General features: G+C 42.5%; 1 protein-coding gene across 5 annotated transcripts in view; it reads left to right on the top strand.

The window, feature by feature from the left end:
- The window catches only part of tnk2b (tyrosine kinase, non-receptor, 2b), a 141,837-nt gene that overhangs the window by 112,981 nt on the left and 9,728 nt on the right, over positions 1-19,128 (top strand). For 3 of the 5 annotated variants that reach the window (XM_037530827.1, XM_017702471.2, XM_017702472.2), the window contains 7 exons: positions 1,511-1,788; positions 4,222-4,348; positions 4,806-5,047; positions 6,275-6,469; positions 8,637-8,728; positions 8,942-8,986; positions 16,462-17,819. In XM_037530827.1, coding sequence (XP_037386724.1) covers positions 1,511-1,788; positions 4,222-4,348; positions 4,806-5,047; positions 6,275-6,469; positions 8,637-8,728; positions 8,942-8,986; positions 16,462-17,819 — 2,337 coding nt within the window. The remainder of the gene's footprint in view (positions 1-1,510; positions 1,789-4,221; positions 4,349-4,805; positions 5,048-6,274; positions 6,470-8,636; positions 8,729-8,941; positions 8,987-16,461; positions 17,820-19,128) is intronic. The other 2 variants (XM_017702473.2, XM_037530826.1) reach the window with 1 other exon arrangement.

Consider the following 19,128-nt stretch of genomic DNA (forward strand, 5'->3'; position numbering starts at 1 on the left):
CTCTGCCTTCTACACTGTAGACTGGGGTTCAATCCCCACCTGGGCAAACACCCTACACTATACCAATAAGAGTCCTTGGGCAAGACTCCTAACACTGCCTTGGCCTCCCTGTGTAAAAATGATCAAATTGTAAGTCGCTCTGGACAAGAGCGTCAGCCAAATGCTGTAAATGTAAATGTATACACCTCAGTCACAATAGGCTAGTCCGAATGAGGGCGTCCAGCTTGTGTCTCAGAACATGATGTCTTGATGATTACTTGCAGTGCACATGTAAACGGAGATTTTCATCAGATTGTTGAGTAGAGTGAGTGTATAAACGCCTCAGTCTTAATCTATAACCAGAGCAAAGTATGTGATAGTAGTTACATTTACGAGTGTATGAATCATCAGGGCAGCTTTGGCTCAGTGTACTTCACTAGCTTTGAAAGCCATCACCGTCCACCATGTCCTTCTGTATAATTTTGATGTGTTAATTAAAGAATGTTCCTCTGAGATGAGTGGTTGGTTAAACCACTGTTTATCTGTTGGTTAATGGTTTGTTGGTTAATCGTTTAGCTCTCTAAAGTGAACAGTAAGCAGACTGTAATTAGTGCTTCACTGACTGATATAATTGAATCAGTTCTCAATTGTTAACTATCATAAAGTCAAACAGCAGAAACGTGCTAAGTCTTTCTTATATGCCATTTATAGAGAATGATCTGCATGTTAACTCTGCTTTAATCAGTTGTAGTATATGCGACGTCTGGCACTGCATGACCATTCATTCCTGTGAGAGGTGAAGGCAGAGTGCTGAAGGATGGAGGCCTTGAGAACGGAGGGCGGCGCTAAAATAAGACCTGGAACTGACACACCCACTGTCATTTCTCTTTCTCTCTCTCTCTCTCTCTCTCTCTCTCTCTCTCTCTCTCTCTCTCTCTCTCTTCTCACTCTTTTGTCTCTTTCTTTCTTTTTTCTGTTTTTCTCTTATTCACTCAATCCGTTTCTTTCTGTCTTGTGCTGTTTTCTCTCTCACGATTTTTTTCTCCTCTCTCTTCTCTCTCTCCCTTTCTCCTCACTTTTTTATCTCTTTTCTCCTGTTTTTCTTATTCACTTAATAATCTCCTCTCTCTCTCTCTCTCTCTCTCTCTCTCTCTTGTCTTGTTCTCTTTTCTCTTTCTGTTTTCTGTCCATGTTCTCTATCTTTTTTGTCTTTACTTGTCTCTCATTGTCTTTGCTCTTTCTCTTCTCTTTGTTTCCTCTTCTCTCTCTCTCTCCCTCTCTCTCTCTCTCGTCTTTCTTTTTTTTCTATTTTTCTCTTATTCACTCCTTCTCTTTCTTTCTCTTGCTGTTTCCTCTCTATCTCTCTCTCTCTCTCTCTCCCTCCCTCTCTCTCTCTCGTCTTTCTTTTTTTTCTATTTTTCTCTTATTCACTCCTTCTCTTTCTTTCTCTTGCTGTTTCCTCTCTCTCTCTCTCTCTCTCTCTCTCTCTCTCTCTCTCTCTCTCTCTCTCTCTCTCTCTCTCTCCCCGTAGGTGACTGAATTGGCTCCTCTCGGCTCCCTGTTGGACCGTTTGAGGAAGAATCAGGGTCACTTCCTCATCTCCGTTCTGTGTCAGTACGCCATTCAGATAGCCAATGGAATGGCCTACCTGGAGTCCAAACGCTTCATCCACCGCGACCTGGCGGCGAGGAACATCCTGCTGGCCTCCAGCGAGCTGGTCAAGATCGGAGACTTCGGCCTGATGAGGGCGCTGCCCAAAAATGACGACCATTATGTCATGCAGGAGCACCGCAAAGTCCCGTTTGCCTGGTGAGAGACGGCTGAGAGAATGAGAGTGAGAGTGAGAGTGAGAGAGAGAAGACAGACAGACAGACAGAGATACAAGAGAAAGAGAGAAAGTGAGAACAAGACAGACACAAACAAATGCGAGAGAGAGAGAGAACCTGCAGAACCTGTGTAGATCAGGGTTTCTGCTTCCAAATGAGCTGTGGCTTGAATTGGCTCTCGATTATTCACATGACAAGAAAGATATCGTTTGAATTCTGAGGTGAATTCTGTGCTTTTACTGGTGCAAGCAGGTCCAAAAGCCCTGTGTGATTTCTGTATTACAGGCATGCATTGCAGCTCGATGGGTAGTGATCTTAATTTGTGCAGTGAAAGACTAGAAGCTACATCGCCATCTATGCATTCTGTCATGTATTACAGTCTGTCACAGTGACAAAACAAAAAAGAGGTATAATAATAGTAATAATAGACAGACAGGCAGTATGCAAAGGAAATAAAGTGGTAAGATATATGTATACACACATACACAGACACACCCATTCATCTTTGTAAATAACATCCAATAGTCTATTACATCAATAATAAGTAATATTGCTTTGCTGTGCAGAAGAAAGGGAGAGCAGTGCACCCCAAAGGACCCCCACCAATTGTTTTCTGTCCCCTCCATACCCCCCCCAGCCCGAACCTGCTTCCCAGCGCAGACTGAACATCATATCATTCTGGGTCTTATTTAAAAGACCACTTTGCACAGGATTCCTTTGAAGTGCCCATCTGGCCTTATTGAAATGGCCACTACGCACAGGATTCTTGTGTCCTGTGTTTGTCTGTTAAAGTTGCTGATTTTGCTCTCTCTGAAGAGGCAACAGAGCTCTGCCATAATGGGAGGGGGCAGATGGTTGTAATGGACCAGAGAGGACCAGGAAGGCAGTAGGGCAGAACAGACAAACAGGTCTGGAGGGGAAGCCCCCTAAGGACCCTGCAGCATCCCATACCCCTGCACAGCACCACACACTGATAGTGTGTTGCATTATACAAAATTTCCTTCTTACTCGGGTTTATTTAGGTTTTCTCTGTGCATGTGTGAAAAAAGACTTCTTCTTCTTCTTCTTTCAGCTGCTCCCTTTAGGGGTCGCTACAGCGGATCATCTGCCTCCATCTTGCCCTATCTACTGCCTCCTCTACTTTTACACCAGCCATCTCCATGTCCACCTTCTACATCCATAAACCTTCTCTGAGGTCTACCTCTTCTCCTTCTACCCGGCAGCTCCATCTCCTACATTCTTTGCCCAATATATCCACTATTCCTCCTCAACACATGTCCAAACCATCTCAACCTGGCCTCTCTGGCTTTATCTCCAAACTGCTCCACCTTCACTGTCCCTCTGATCTGCTCATTTATAATCTTGTCCATCCTTGTCACTCCCAACGAAAATCTCAGAATTTTCATCTCCGCCACCACCAGCTCAGCCTCCTGTCTTTTAGACAGAGCCACAGTCTCCAAACCAAACATCATAGCAGGACGCACTACTGTCTTGTAAACCTTCCCTTTCACTCTTGCTGCTATCCTTCTGTCACACATCAGCCCTGACCCCCGTCTCCACCCACTCCATCCTGCCTGCACCCTCTTCTTCACCTCTTTTCTACAGTGTCCATTGCTCTGGATGGTTGACCCAAGATATTTGAAGTCATCCACCTTTACGACCTCTACTCCTTGCATCTTCACCTTTCCACCTGCCTCCCTCTCATTCACACACATGTATTCCATCTTGTCTCTACTGACCTTCATTCCTCTCCTCTCCAGTGCAAACCTCCACTTTTAATTTCTGTCAGTTTGACAGGAAACAGCTTTGTTTATGAAGCTAATGGCTAGTGAGTCACAAATAGCTCGCATTAAAAGTGAGTGAGATCTAGATACCCGAGTCTTTGCTACTCAAACGGTCCTTACCTGTCAAAATGATGGTGACGTCTCAGCAGTAGTCTGAGGTCAGGCTGTCGAGACTCCATTCCTAACTGTCTGTATTAGAGCTCTAATTTGAGGTGAGAGTGCTAGTCCTTCAGCTCTGGAGTGCGTGAGCCATCCGTCTTTTAGACTTTAAAGCTTTATGACTACACAGCTGAGTTTAGCATGTGCTCGGGTGTAATGCTGATTTTAAGCGGCTTAAAAACCTCGTCATATAGGATGTAAAATATGGTCATTCCCTCAGTCTCAGGGTTGCCAGATTGGGTAGAATTCCGGAATAGAATTTAATGCTATGTGTCACTGACAAAGAATAATTGTTTCCTTATTCTTATCGAATATTCAAATCTTTGAGAGGATTTTCGAGTGTTCAAAAGTTAAAACATTCCACAATTGATGGCGTCTAAGGCTAATGAACTTTATTCAATGGATGAGTTGTATTGGCAGTGTTATGGGGATAATAGTGTCTGTGTGTCTGTGTCTGTGGGTGTGTGTTCCAGGTGTGCCCCAGAGAGTCTGAAGACTCGCACTTTTTCCCACGCCACAGACACTTGGATGTTTGGTGTGACTCTATGGGAGATGTGCACTTACGGACAGGAGCCATGGCTGGGCCTCAATGGCAGTCAGGTACCTCCTTACACCACTTCTGATCACACCTGTCAGCTGCATAACATTCAAAACTGTGTTAAAGCAATGCTTCAGCCAAAAGTGGACCGACAAGAACATTTAAAATATATTTCTTTGACAAATAGTACGTTGGCACACCATCCACTGAAGAGCAATACCTTACGTAGAAGATAAGTCTCAATCAGCTTCCAGGGTGACTCTGTCAGCTCACTGGCTCATATGAAGAGGCAGCCTCTGTTACTCATACAACACAAAAACCTACCAGTGTCTGTTAGCTGTTTTTAAATATCACAATGTGGTCATCCCAGATTTAAACATGGAACATAAGCTTCCGTTACCTGTTTACTACGGTAGCCTGGTAGCTCTTGACGGGAATCTAAAGAAGCAAGCTTTAGACACCAAAAACGTCTTGGCTGATCCAAAGCATCGTTTTAACCAGCTCTTATGTGCTTTTCAGATCCTCCATAAAATCGATAAGGAGGGGGAGCGGCTGCCCAAGCCGGAGGACTGCCCTCAGGACATCTATAACGTGATGCTGCAGTGCTGGGCACAGAAACCGGATGACAGACCGACATTCATGGCCCTGAGGGAGTTCCTAGTAGAAACCATGCCCACCGACATGAGGGCCTTGCAGGACTTTGACGAGCCAGACAAACTGCACATCCAGATGAATGACGTCATCACCATCATTGAGGGCAGGTGTGACATCAGTAAGATTTTCGTAGATGCTAAAGGAGTGCTTTACACTTTTGCACTGTTTCTGTGTCACCTTTATCACCTTCAATTGCATTACATAATTACACCTTTTCCTGCTACACTGTAGACTGGGGTTCAATCCCCCACCAGGGCAAACACCCTACACTATACCAATAAGGGTCCTTGGGCAAGACTCCTAACACCGCCTTGGCCTACCTATGTAAAAAATAATCAAATTGTAAGTCGCTCTGGATAAGAGTGTCAGCAAAATGCCATAAATGTAAATGTAATTACAGTTATTTAAAGGGAATTCCACTGATTTCTCAACATTTCTGCGTAATTCAGTTCTTGAGATGCAAAGTCGTTCAGAGAGGTTTGATGTGAAAACATGGTGCATTGAAGAGAAACATACTGACTCAGATTTCTTTACAGTGGTTTTGATAGGAACCTACAACACAAATATAGCCATTTTATTTACTATCCAAAACCGATCAAACTGTCAGTTTTCTTGGATAGTTAAAAAAAAAAAGGTTTAAGGCAAAACCTTTCTCAAAGCTATTGTAAACATAGTCTCAAGCATCATGCAGCATATTCATAAACAGTTCATGTAATAACTTTCTGTGAGGGAGCTTTTAGAGGCATTAAACTCTTCAGACGTCTGGTTCCTATCACCACCACTGTGAACATTTTTCTCAATAATGCAGCGGATCGTGTCAAACCACTTTGAATGACTTTGTTTATATCTTAACCATTTAATTATTCAGAATGTTTGAATTGAATTTAAGTTGAATTCCAACTTTTCCATTTGACATCAAAAACATAAAAAAAAAACGTAAAAATGACCAAAAAGATATCAATCTATAAAAAAACTCAAATCCTAAAACTTCAAATCATAATATCTCATACTTACAAACAAAAATGTGGTATTTATGGAACGTTAATAGAATTAAACCTAATTTAATGCACTATGAGTAAGAAATTATTGACCTAAATTACAGCATGCATTTATCATCTCCAGTGGTAACAGTGGAAAGGGTGGATCTTACAATGCCAGAACTCTTAACATCTTACATTTCGAAGAGTTTCAAGTTGACCCCTTTTACTGGTTAACAGTGTCCTCCAGTCCAGTCTGTCAGTAGTAACTCATAGCTGTACGTAGAGTTGACTAGAGTTGACTGCATGCGGTCAAACTGCTGTCTGTAAACCTGTTTGATCTATGGTTCTGTCCAGGGCAGAGAACTACTGGTGGCGAGGGCAGAATAAGAGCACTCTGAAGGTCGGTCAGTTTCCTCGAAACACGGTTACCTCTGTAGCCGGCCTGTCAGCTCATGACATCAGCCGGCCCCTGAAGAACAGTTTCATCCACACGGGACATGGAGACACTAATCCACACCGCTGCTGGGGCTTCCCGGACAGAATTGACGAGTAAGACACAAACCCCTCCACCATAATACAACAGTTAATTCTGACAGCACAGTCTGATTGGTTGAGGAGCATTCAAAGTGTGCTATTTACGATAATAGCACTTTTCACTCCACTGTATCACTCCGCTGAGCACCAGTTACTGAGTAACAACTTCAGTGACGGCAGGACAACTAAACAAACTGGCATTTCAGAAACCAACAGAATACAATTCAGCACACCAGATGAGCCGTGAAATGCTTTACAGACTGGAACTAAACCACAGGTAAAACCTCAGGTTAATCTGGCAAGTGATGTTGCTAAAGTATTGAAAAAGCTGAGCTAAACCTGATATTGTGACCGTTTCATGGCTCTATCCATGACAGCGCAGTGAGGTTGGTTTTATGTTCGACATTGAACTTCCTGTAATTTCTCATTAAATAAATGTAAAAAATAATGAACTTGACATTTTCTCACCTATAAAAGACAAAAAAAACTACAACCCAATACATTTATATTTCTAAATTTTCAAGCCGTTAAATTTAGCTGAATCTGATACTTTAGTCATCAAGGCGTCACCTGAAAAGGCCATAACACAGTCTTTTTCAACTGTATTTCTCATGTATTTAACTAAAAGAAGGCAAAATTGCATGAAATCACTTGTAGTAAAGAGAGATGCCTACCTTAACCAGGATTTGTCGTAGGATTAAAGGAAGTCACGCTCTTTATTACTAGTGAATGGGTGTGACTTTGCTCAGTTTTTGCTTAATACAGAGGAAATATATTGTGCACTGCTTAGATTTCCATAATAGCTAAGGCATCGGTGCTCTGTTCATCAAAATTTAGCCACACATTTTTCTTTAAACATATTTGACTGTTTGTTCTTTGTCTTTCAGTAGTGTGACAATATAGGTTTGAACAATTTTGAACATTTATTTAATGAGAAATCGACGAGAGAAACCTGAACATTCAGCGAATGTCCAAAATACAACCAACTCAACTACAGTACTTTTTTAGCCAGAAGACACTGTCAGGGTCAGAGCACATTTGATAGTCAGGATTTCTTTTTTAAATTCATTTTGAAGAACTGTTGTGTAAAAGCAATAGAACACGATGTTGTGTGTTATCACTAGTAACTTTATGGTTGTACTTATAGCCTGTGATTCATGCCTGTAACCAAATATAATATTAATATTCAGTTTAATCTAATACAGCATAAAACATGTATAGAGCTGCCATGACTGTTTGTGACTTTGCTGATTTCATAATTGATTTGCTTTTGTAAGCCTACATAAACATATTGTTTATCCAACCTACAAAACTTGAATCGTTTCAAGCTAATGCTGAAAGTTTATGATAAAAAAAAGAAAAACCTCCCTAATGTGGCTGGCCTAAAGACAAGCTGTTATTTTGCTGTATCAATCAATTCAGTTCAATTCAAGTTTATTTGTATGGCGCTTTTTACAACAATGTTGTCACAAAGCAGCTTTACAGGAGTTTGAAAACACACAGTTACAACATGTATCCCCCAGTGAGCGAGCCAGAGGCGATGGTGGCAAGGAAAAACTCCCTCAGACTGGAGGAAGAAACCTTGGGAGGAACCAAGACTCACAAGGGGAGACCCATCCTCCTCTGGTCAAACAGTGTTTACAGTTTAATAAGCTGAATACCAAATAAAAGCTAAGAGGATCTCTGTTTGAAGACTGGATGGTAAAGCTTTAGAAACTGCACTGGTAGAGAGGCGGTCTCTGACTGAGACAGAATCTGACTGAGGCGGTCTCTGATTGAGGCGGTCTCTGACTGAGTCTTTATGAAAAGTGGGAGTGAGCTGAAACAGTCCCATCCTATCTCAATGCGGGTACAAGAAAGAGCGCACAACTCCCTCATGCACATATTTGCGGTTCACTGATCTAAAAGATGAATTTTTATAATCAGAATTTCATTACACAATATTTGATCATATGTGTGCTTCAGATTTAACATTATTTTCTTTTCTTGTCTGTTCTCAATCCTAGTATTTCCTGAGTAGGACGAATTCTTCTGCGCTCTTTCTTTCACTTGCTTTTACATTTGCCACCAGAGGGCAGCAGTTCACTGCTCACACTGCTGCAGATGTGTCCTCCTACATTATTTGTCCTCAAAGCCTGGAGGCCTGTTAAACTCCTGTCCCACTGTGTTGTGCTCTCTGCAGTCTGTATCTGGGGAACCCCATGGACCCTCCGGATGTTCTGGGGCTGGATCTGAGCGTTCCCAGACCCACCCAGCTTCCTGGACGAGCCAAAAGTGAGTTCTCTTTTAGCTCTTTTATTCATATCTGCAGATGCTTCACTGCTTCTTTTCTTTTCTTTTCTTTAACCATCCCTAACAGTTTTTTATTTCTTTTACTTCTCTCCAACATGGCTTTTTCCTACATTCCTTGGTTGCTCCCTGTGTTGTCTTTCTCTTTCTTCCTTTCTCTGTCTCTCTTTATCTCTCTCTCTCGGCACTGTTTTGCAGAGGAGCCTCCCCCTCGACCCCCTCAGCCGGCTTTGCTCTTCAAGAGTAAGTGTGGCTCTTTGGTTCAGTTCAAGCACTGCTGCTGTCCTTCCTGTCCATCCTAATTCTCTCTTCACTGTCTTTAATATTTACTAAAATTTTGACCCAAATCTCTACCCAGATTTGACATGACTCAACCAGCACAAAGTTTAGAATGTGGAACATAGCCAGCCAGAATTCTGTCTGAATTTGACAGTAGCCCAACAAAGTTTTGCTTGAACTCGACTGTAGCCGAGAAAATTCTGTCTGAACTCGAATGTAGCTGAGAAAATTCTGTCTGAACTCGAATGTAGCTGACAAAATTCTGTCTGAACTCGACTGTAGCTGACAAAATTCTGTCTGAACTCGACTGTAGCCTGACAAAATTCTGTCTGAACTCGACTGTAGCCTGAAAAAATTCTGTCTGAACTCGACTGTAGCCTGACAAAATTCTGTCTGAACTCGACTGTAGCCTGACAAAATTCTATCTGAACTCGACTGTAGCCTGACAAAATTCTGTCTGAACTCGACTGTAGCTGACAAAATTCTGTCTGAACTCGACTGTAGCTGACAAAATTCTGTCTGAACTCGACTGTAGCCTGAAAAAATTCTGTCTGAACTCGACTGTAGCCTGACAAAATTCTGTCTGAACTCGACTGTAGCCTGACAAAATTCTGTCTGAACTCGACTGTAGCTGACAAAATTCTGTCTGAACTCGACTGTAGCCTGACAAAATTCTGTCTGAACTCGACTGTAGCTGACAAAATTCTGTCTGAACTCGACTGTAGCTGACAAAATTCTGCCTGAACTCGACAGTAGCTGACAAAATTCTGTCTGAGCTCGACTGTAGCCTGACAAAATTCTGTCTGAGCTCGACTGTAGCTGACAAAATTCTGTCTGAGCTCGACTGTAGCTGAGAAAATTCTGTCTGAGCTCGACTGTAGCCTGACAAAATTCTGTCTGAGCTCGACAGTAGCTGACAAAATTCTGTCTGAGCTCGACTGTAGCTGACAAAATTCTGTCTGAGCTCGACTGTAGCCTGAGAAAATTCTGTCTGAGCTCGACTGTAGCTGACAAAATTCTGTCTGAGCTCGACTGTAGCTGACAAAATTCTGTCTGAGCTCGACTGTAGCCTGACAAAATTCTGTCTGAGCTCGACTGTAGCCTGACAAAATTCTGTCTGAGCTCGACTGTAGCCTGACAAAATTCTGTCTGAACTCGACTGTAGCTGACAAAATTCTGTCTGAACTCGACTGTAGCCTGACAAAATTCTGTCTGAACTCGACTGTAGCTGACAAAATTCTGTCTGAGCTCGACTGTAGCCTGACAAAATTCTGTCTGAACTCGACTGTAGCCTGACAAAATTCTGTCTGAGCTCGACTGTAGCCTGACAAAATTCTGTCTGAACTCGACTGTAGCCTGACAAAATTCTGTCTGAACTCGACTGTAGCTGACAAAATTCTGTCTGAGCTCGACTGTAGCTGACAAAATTCTGTCTGAGCTCGACTGTAGCTGACAAAATTCTGTCTGAGCTCGACTGTAGCCTGACAAAATTCTGTCTGAGCTCGACTGTAGCTGACAAAATTCTGTCTGAGCTCGACTGTAGCCTGACAAAATTCTGTCTGAGCTCGACTGTAGCTGACAAAATTCTGTCTGAGCTCGACTGTAGCCTGACAAAATTCTGTCTGAGCTCGACTGTAGCTGACAAAATTCTGTCTGAACTCGACTGTAGCTGACAAAATTCTGTCTGAGCTCGACTATAGCCTGACAAAATTCTGTCTGAGCTCGACTGTAGCTGAAAAAATTCTGTCTGAACTCGACTGTAGCTGACAAAATTCTGTCTGAACTCGACTGTAGCCTGACAAAATTCTGTCTGAGCTCGACTGTAGCTGACAAAATTCTGTCTGAACTCGACTATAGCCTGACAAAATTCTGTCTGAACTCGACTATAGCCTGACAAAATTCTGTCTGAACTCGACTGTAGCCTGACAAAATTCTGTCTGAGCTCGACTGTAGCTGACAAAATTCTGTCTGAGCTCGACTGTAGCCTGACAAAATTCTGTCTGAGCTCGACTGTAGCCTGACAAAATTCTGTCTGAGCTCGACTATAGCCTGACAAAATTCTGTCTGAGCTCGACTGTAGCTGAAAAAATTCTGTCTGAACTCGACTGTAGCTGACAAAATTCTGTCTGAGCTCGACTGTAGCTGACAAAATTCTGTCTGAGCTCGACTGTAGCCTGACAAAATTCTGTCTGAACTCGACTGTAGCTGACAAAATTCTGTCTGAACTCGACTGTAGCTGACAAAATTCTGTCTGAACTCGACTGTAGCCTGACAAAATTCTGTCTGAACTCGACTGTAGCTGACAAAATTCTGTCTGAACTCGACTGTGGCTGACAAAATTCTGTCTGAGCTCGACTATAGCCTGACAAAATTCTGTCTGAGCTCGACTGTAGCTGACAAAATTCTGTCTGAACTCGACTATAGCCTGACAAAATTCTGTCTGAACTCGACTATAGCCTGACAAAATTCTGTCTGAACTCGACTGTAGCCTGACAAAATTCTGTCTGAACTCGACTGTAGCCTGACAAAATTCTGTCTGAACTCGACTGTAGCCTGACAAAATTCTGTCTGAACTCGACTGTAGCTGACAAAATTCTGTCTAAACTCGACTGTAGCTGACAATTCTGTCTAAACTCGACTGTAGCTGACAATTCTGTCTGAGCTCGACTATAGCCTGACAAAATTCTGTCTGAGCTCGACTGTAGCTGACAAAATTCTGTCTGAACTCGACTATAGCCTGACAAAATTCTGTCTGAACTCGACTGTAGCCTGACAAAATTCTGTCTGAACTCGACTGTAGCCTGACAAAATTCTGTCTGAACTCGACTGTAGCTGACAAAATTCTGTCTAAACTCGACTGTAGCTGACAAAATTCTGTCTGAACTCGACTGTAGCCTGACAAAATTCTGTCTGAACTCGACTGTAGCCTGAAAAAATTCTGTCTGAACTCGACTGTAGCCTGACAAAATTCTGTCTGAACTCGACTGTAGCCTGACAAAATTCTATCTGAACTCGACTGTAGCCTGACAAAATTCTGTCTGAACTCGACTGTAGCTGACAAAATTCTGTCTGAACTCGACTGTAGCTGACAAAATTCTGTCTGAACTCGACTGTAGCCTGACAAAATTCTGTCTGAACTCGACTGTAGCCTGAAAAAATTCTGTCTGAACTCGACTGTAGCCTGACAAAATTCTGTCTGAACTCGACTGTAGCCTGACAAAATTCTGTCTGAACTCGACTGTAGCTGACAAAATTCTGTCTGAACTCGACTGTAGCCTGACAAAATTCTGTCTGAACTCGACTGTAGCTGACAAAATTCTGTCTGAACTCGACTGTAGCTGACAAAATTCTGCCTGAACTCGACAGTAGCTGACAAAATTCTGTCTGAGCTCGACTGTAGCCTGAGAAAATTCTGTCTGAGCTCGACTGTAGCTGACAAAATTCTGTCTGAGCTTGACTGTAGCTGACAAAATTCTGTCTGAGCTCGACTGTAGCCTGACAAAATTCTGTCTGAACTCGACTGTAGCCTGACAAAATTCTGTCTGAGCTCGACTGTAGCCTGACAAAATTCTGTCTGAACTCGACTGTAGCCTGACAAAATTCTGTCTGAACTCGACTGTAGCTGACAAAATTCTGTCTGAGCTCGACTGTAGCCTGACAAAATTCTGTCTGAACTCGACTGTAGCCTGACAAAATTCTGTCTGAACTCGACTGTAGCCTGACAAAATTCTGTCTGAACTCGACTGTAGCTGACAAAATTCTGTCTGAACTCGACTGTAGCCTGACAAAATTCTGTCTGAACTCGACTGTAGCTGACAAAATTCTGTCTGAACTCGACTGTAGCTGACAAAATTCTGCCTGAACTCGACAGTAGCTGACAAAATTCTGTCTGAGCTCGACTGTAGCCTGAGAAAATTCTGTCTGAGCTCGACTGTAGCTGACAAAATTCTGTCTGAGCTTGACTGTAGCTGACAAAATTCTGTCTGAGCTCGACTGTAGCCTGACAAAATTCTGTCTGAACTCGACTGTAGCCTGACAAAATTCTGTCTGAGCTCGACTGTAGCCTGACAAAATTCTGTCTGAACTCGACTGTAGCCTGACAAAATTCTGTCTGAACTCGACTGTAGCCTGACAAAATTCTGTCTGAACTCGACTGTAGCTGACAAAATTCTGTCTGAGCTCGACTGTAGCTGACAAAATTCTGTCTGAGCTCGACTGTAGCCTGACAAAATTCTGTCTGAGCTCGACTGTAGCCTGACAAAATTCTGTCTGAGCTCGACTATAGCCTGACAAAATTCTGTCTGAGCTCGACTGTAGCTGAAAAAATTCTGTCTGAACTCGACTGTAGCTGACAAAATTCTGTCTGAACTCGACTGTAGCCTGACAAAATTCTGTCTGAGCTCGACTGTAGCTGACAAAATTCTGTCTGAACTCGACTATAGCCTGACAAAATTCTGTCTGAGCTCGACTGTAGCTGACAAAATTCTGTCTGAACTCGACTATAGCCTGACAAAATTCTGTCTGAACTCGACTGTAGCTGACAAAATTCTGTCTGAGCTCGACTGTAGCCTGACAAAATTCTGTCTGAGCTCGACTGTAGCCTGACAAAATTCTGTCTGAGCTCGACTATAGCCTGACAAAATTCTGTCTGAGCTCGACTGTAGCTGAAAAAATTCTGTCTGAACTCGACTGTAGCTGACAAAATTCTGTCTGAGCTCGACTGTAGCTGACAAAATTCTGTCTGAGCTCGACTGTAGCCTGACAAAATTCTGTCTGAACTCGACTGTAGCTGACAAAATTCTGTCTGAACTCGACTGTAGCTGACAAAATTCTGTCTGAACTCGACTGTAGCCTGACAAAATTCTGTCTGAACTCGACTGTAGCTGACAAAATTCTGTCTGAACTCGACTGTGGCTGACAAAATTCTGTCTGAGCTCGACTATAGCCTGACAAAATTCTGTCTGAGCTCGACTGTAGCTGACAAAATTCTGTCTGAACTCGACTATAGCCTGACAAAATTCTGTCTGAACTCGACTATAGCCTGACAAAATTCTGTCTGAACTCGACTGTAGCCTGACAAAATTCTGTCTGAACTCGACTGTAGCCTGACAAAATTCTGTCTGAACTCGACTGTAGCCTGACAAAATTCTGTCTGAACTCGACTGTAGCTGACAAAATTCTGTCTAAACTCGACTGTAGCTGACAATTCTGTCTAAACTCGACTGTAGCTGACAATTCTGTCTGAGCTCGACTATAGCCTGACAAAATTCTGTCTGAGCTCGACTGTAGCTGACAAAATTCTGTCTGAACTCGACTATAGCCTGACAAAATTCTGTCTGAACTCGACTGTAGCCTGACAAAATTCTGTCTGAACTCGACTGTAGCCTGACAAAATTCTGTCTGAACTCGACTGTAGCTGACAAAATTCTGTCTGAACTCGACTGTAGCTGACAAAATTCTGTCTAAACTCGACTGTAGCTGACAAAATTCTGTCTGAGCTCGACTATAGCCTGACAAAATTCTGTCTGAACTCGACTGTAGCCTGACAAAATTCTGTCTGAACTCGACTGTAGCTGACAAAATTCTGTCTGAGCTCGACAGTAGCCTGACAAAATTCTGCCTGAACTCGACTGTAGCTGACAAAATTCTGTCTGAACTCGACAGTAGCTGACAAAATTCTGCCTGAACTCGACAGTAGCTGACAAAATTCTGTCTGAACTCGACAGTAGCTGACAAAATTCTGTCTGAACTCGACTGTAGCTGACAAAATTCTGTCTGAACTCGACAGTAGCTGACAAAATTCTGTCTGAACTCGACTGTAGCTGACAAAATTCTGTCTGAACTCGACTGTAGCTGACAAAATTCTGTCTGAGCTCGACAGTAGCTGACAAAATTCTGTCTGAAATCGACTGTAGCTGACAAAATTCTGTCTGAAATCGACTGTAGCTGACAAAATTCTGTCTCAAATCGACTGTAGCTGACAAAATTCTGTCTGAACTCGACTGTAGCTGACAAAATTCTGTCTGAAATCGAATGTAGCTGACAAAATTCTGTCTGAACTCGACAGTAGCTTACAATACAAATGACTCTAAAGTTCCAGACAACAAATGTGCTTGTTTAAGCTGGTGAAAGTAGAGAGGAAACATAAAGTAAGCTAAAACTAAAGCATGGGGAAAATGTACTTGGGCTTTAAGAAACCCAAATGTGAAATGTGATGCCAGCCCAAGCCCAACTAATGCTCCAAATCAATAGTGGGCTTTGGACAAATGTTTCAGTTTCTGACCCAGCAAAGATTTACTATATAGAAGCTTTGCTTCTTTGCTCTCCTTCCTCCTAAACCTCTTCTCCTGTCTCCACTATTCTGACTGCATCCATGTGTTATGCGGTAAATGGGCAGCACCATCTCCTTCAGAAGCGCAAATAATATAAGTGAATTTGAGAGAATAACGCTTTTCCCTGTAGTTGATGCATGTGGTCCCTCAGTCCTTTTGCAGATGTTATCAGCGCTTTTCTTCACATAGGAAAAAGTAATTGAGATTAGTTCACCCTTGAATAGATATCCTCTGCAGGAACAAGGCTTTTTAAAGATTATTTTTTAAGCTGGGAATGATTTTAACTCTCCTACAAGGAGGCCACACTGTGAAGAATCAATTTCTTCATGCACGGTGTGCTCCTAATGTTCTGCTAATGATCGGGTGGATTTCCAAGTTTGTATTGCTGCTTGAACAAGATGCTGTAGGTTTCACAATTTATTCAGAACCACTAGAGCATAGATTGACATTATTACTATTGTAATAGTGTTACAATAGTAAAATATGCACTATATAATAAAAAATTGTCTTTAATTTTGATTTACATCTTAAATCTAGTCGACATATCAAACATTTCCCATTTTGAGATGGTTGTGCACTTAATCTTATTGCCTGAAGGTTTTTGTTTGTTTGTTTGTTTTAGGTCATTTTATTAAGTAAAATGAGCTCACTATACTGCCAGATCATTTTGTTGCTTTCATTTATTAAAACAAGCATAATTATCTGCCAATGTAGTGAGAGAATTTTATTTAATAAAATTGCTTAAAACAAGTAAAAAATGTGTAGAAATAAGTAAAATAATCTTGATTTTAGATTACAACAATCTCAACAGGAGCAATATTATCTTTAAGATAATATTATTTAAGATAATTTTACTTGTAGTTGCTAAATAGTAAGGCTTAAGATGTATATCTGAATAAACCTGCAGGTCATCTGTGATCCATCATATAACTTTGTTGCAATAAGAAAACCTTGTAACTGCATCCTTTTTTGGCCTCAATTTTTATATATATATAAAATAAATAAAAATGGTCCAAAATCTTCTTACAATAACAGATTGTAAGAACTTTAAGTTTAATAAGTTTTTATAGCAGCAATAATACACTTCTGTATGTTTCTGTGCTCTAGAGCCAACGTATGATCCTGTTACTGAAGACGAAGACCTAAGTTCCTCTGGCCTGAGACGCCTCTCTTTAAAGAAGGCCAGCATGAAAGGCCTCAAACTCAAGCCTTCTGCTTGGGTTTCAGCCACCAAGCCTGTTTATGGCCTCCGGACTCCAGGAGGCGGGACCCCAACCGAGGTTTCCCTCATAGATTTTGGCGAAGAAGTCCCCTCAGCTACCCCTTCCCCCTCCCCTGTGGTGGAGACTCACGTTCCTACCCTTGCCAAACTCTCTCTGGATGCGGAGAACCTTCTGGACGGAACTCCGCCTCAGAGCCCCTCTCAAACTCTTCCCCGCCCACTCCACCCCACCCCAGTAGTAGACTGGGACTCTAGGCCCCTCCCTCCTCCCCCAGCATATGACGATGTAGCACAAGACGAAGATGACATTGAGGTCAGCTCAATCAACAGTGCTGAACCTGGCTCTCCTCGGGCACTTTGCACTCCCACAGATGAGGATAAGCCTCACATTGAGGACAATCTTTTTTTGCCCAGAGGGCAAAGCCGTGCCAGAACCTACTCCCAGTCAGCCGAGATCTTCCAGGAGCTACAGCAGGAGTGCATGAGGCGCCTCAATGTTCCAAACCCTGAACTTTATCGCCAGATTGTCCTCAATACATCTGAGGACAAACCCCAAATTCCACCTCGTATCCCAATTCCTCCCAGACCCCCAAAAAGCACAGGTGCAGAATATGCCCGCTGGTCAGGCGAACTTTCTCCAGCCTCTGGGGGTGATGAGGACAAAGTATGTCCACCTCAAATCCCTCCGCGAGACCCCCTGTCTCAGCCTGGCTCTCGCACCCCCAGTCCCATGGGACTCTACGTCGGCAGCCACTGCTCTCCAGGATCCATCTACAGCTCTTCCTACCTCTCCACATCTCCTGGTAAGCTCATGCCTACCACCCAAAGCTTCGCCTCGGACCCCAAGTACGCCGCTCCCAAAGTCATCCAGGCGCAAGGCAAGGACAAAGAAGCGACCAAAGGACCTTGCATTCTGCCCATAGTCCGAGACGGCAAAAAAGTCAGCAACACGCATTACTACCTCCTGCCAGAGAGACCACCATATCTGGACCGCTACGACAAGTTCCTCAAAGAGGCGGACACTGGAGAAGAGAGGCGGAGCCTGAATACAGCCATGGTGCGGCCCATGATCCAGCAGCAGCACGGCGAGCCCAAATCCAACTTCTCCTCCAATAACAATAGCAGTCAGCTGGGTTCCTCAGGCAGAGTGGGTGTTAAGAACTCTGTGAGCCTGCCCAGAGTGACCACCGATGGGTTGGTCAGCAGGATTGAGGGAGCCTGCACCCCAGAGAGAGTCAAATTGGTGAGTCCCAGTGTAAATGAATGCAATAGTTGGCAAAAAATCATATTTGCACAGTTTTCCCAGTTTTTTGTTTTTTTTTTACCACAAATTTAGTTATTTAGCCAAGACGTTAGCTTCTTTAGTTTAGTTTTGCACTGAGGCTAATGTGCCTTACATAGAATAATATATATATATATATATATATATATATATATATATATATATATATATATAACAGAAATTTATACCACACTAATTAACATTGTGCAAACTGCATGTCTGAGTCATCACAGTCTCCTCAAACTGCATTGAGAAGTTAAGTAATCTCAGATAGTCTTGCTTGGTTCCTCCTGTGGTTCTTCCTCATGCTTTTAAAGTTTTTTCTTTTTGAGTGCTGGTTCCTCTCAGGTTCTTTCTCATGTTCTTAGAGAGTTTCTTCTTTTGAGTGTTGGTTCCTCTCAGGTTCGTCCTCATGTATTTACAGAGTTTCTTCTTTTGAGTGTTGGTTCCTCTCAGGTTCTTCTTCATGCTTTTATGGAGTTTTCTAGCAGTGAGTTGCATTAAGGAATATTGTTTTGTCCGATGCAGTGTACACTGTGATGGAATGCTACAGGTGTTGCTCGCCATCAGTAGAGGGCAGCAAAGAGCAGCCAGTATTTCTCTTAAACCACTTTGCATTTTGCAGGTCTGTGTTTTGAGGTCATTCCAGTGCATTTGCAGTCTGAGCCCTGATTGGCTGCTCTTCAGAGTCATTCTCTGCTTTAGCCTGCTTAATGGATGCAGTGTTATGCATGACGACAAATGGAATCCTATCAGAAATTCAATGCTTTTGAAAGACCACAATGTGGTAAATTTAGTAGTCTTATATTTGATGCAGTCACTTCTTTGTATACAGATTTATTTTAAAAACAGAGGTATGTGGAGGAATTCTACCTCTAGGTTAATTAACAATTGTGGTCTGATTTGCCTAGAGGTAGAATACCTCCACATACCTCTACTTTTAACATAAATCTGTATACAGAGAAGTGACTGCATCAAATATAAGACTGCTAAATTTACCACATTGTGGTCTTTCAAAAGTATTGAATTTCTAATTGAATTTCATTTTTACATGACTATTTTCTCCCTCTGTTTTCCCTTAGAATTGAGCAGGTTGTGCCTTTAAGACTGATGTGTGTAGATGAGCTCTGCTCTGAAGCAGGGCCAGATTAACACTTCCTGAGGCCCGGGGCTAATTACCAGGATGAGGCCCTTCATATGATGTTCTGACGCATGACCTCACACAAACCCACTGACACATCAGCGTACACAGTACCAATCTATGACAGAC

Source organism: Pygocentrus nattereri, chromosome 19 (genome assembly GCF_015220715.1).
Source record: "Pygocentrus nattereri isolate fPygNat1 chromosome 19, fPygNat1.pri, whole genome shotgun sequence".
NCBI classification, from domain to species: Eukaryota; Metazoa; Chordata; class Actinopteri; order Characiformes; family Serrasalmidae; genus Pygocentrus; species Pygocentrus nattereri.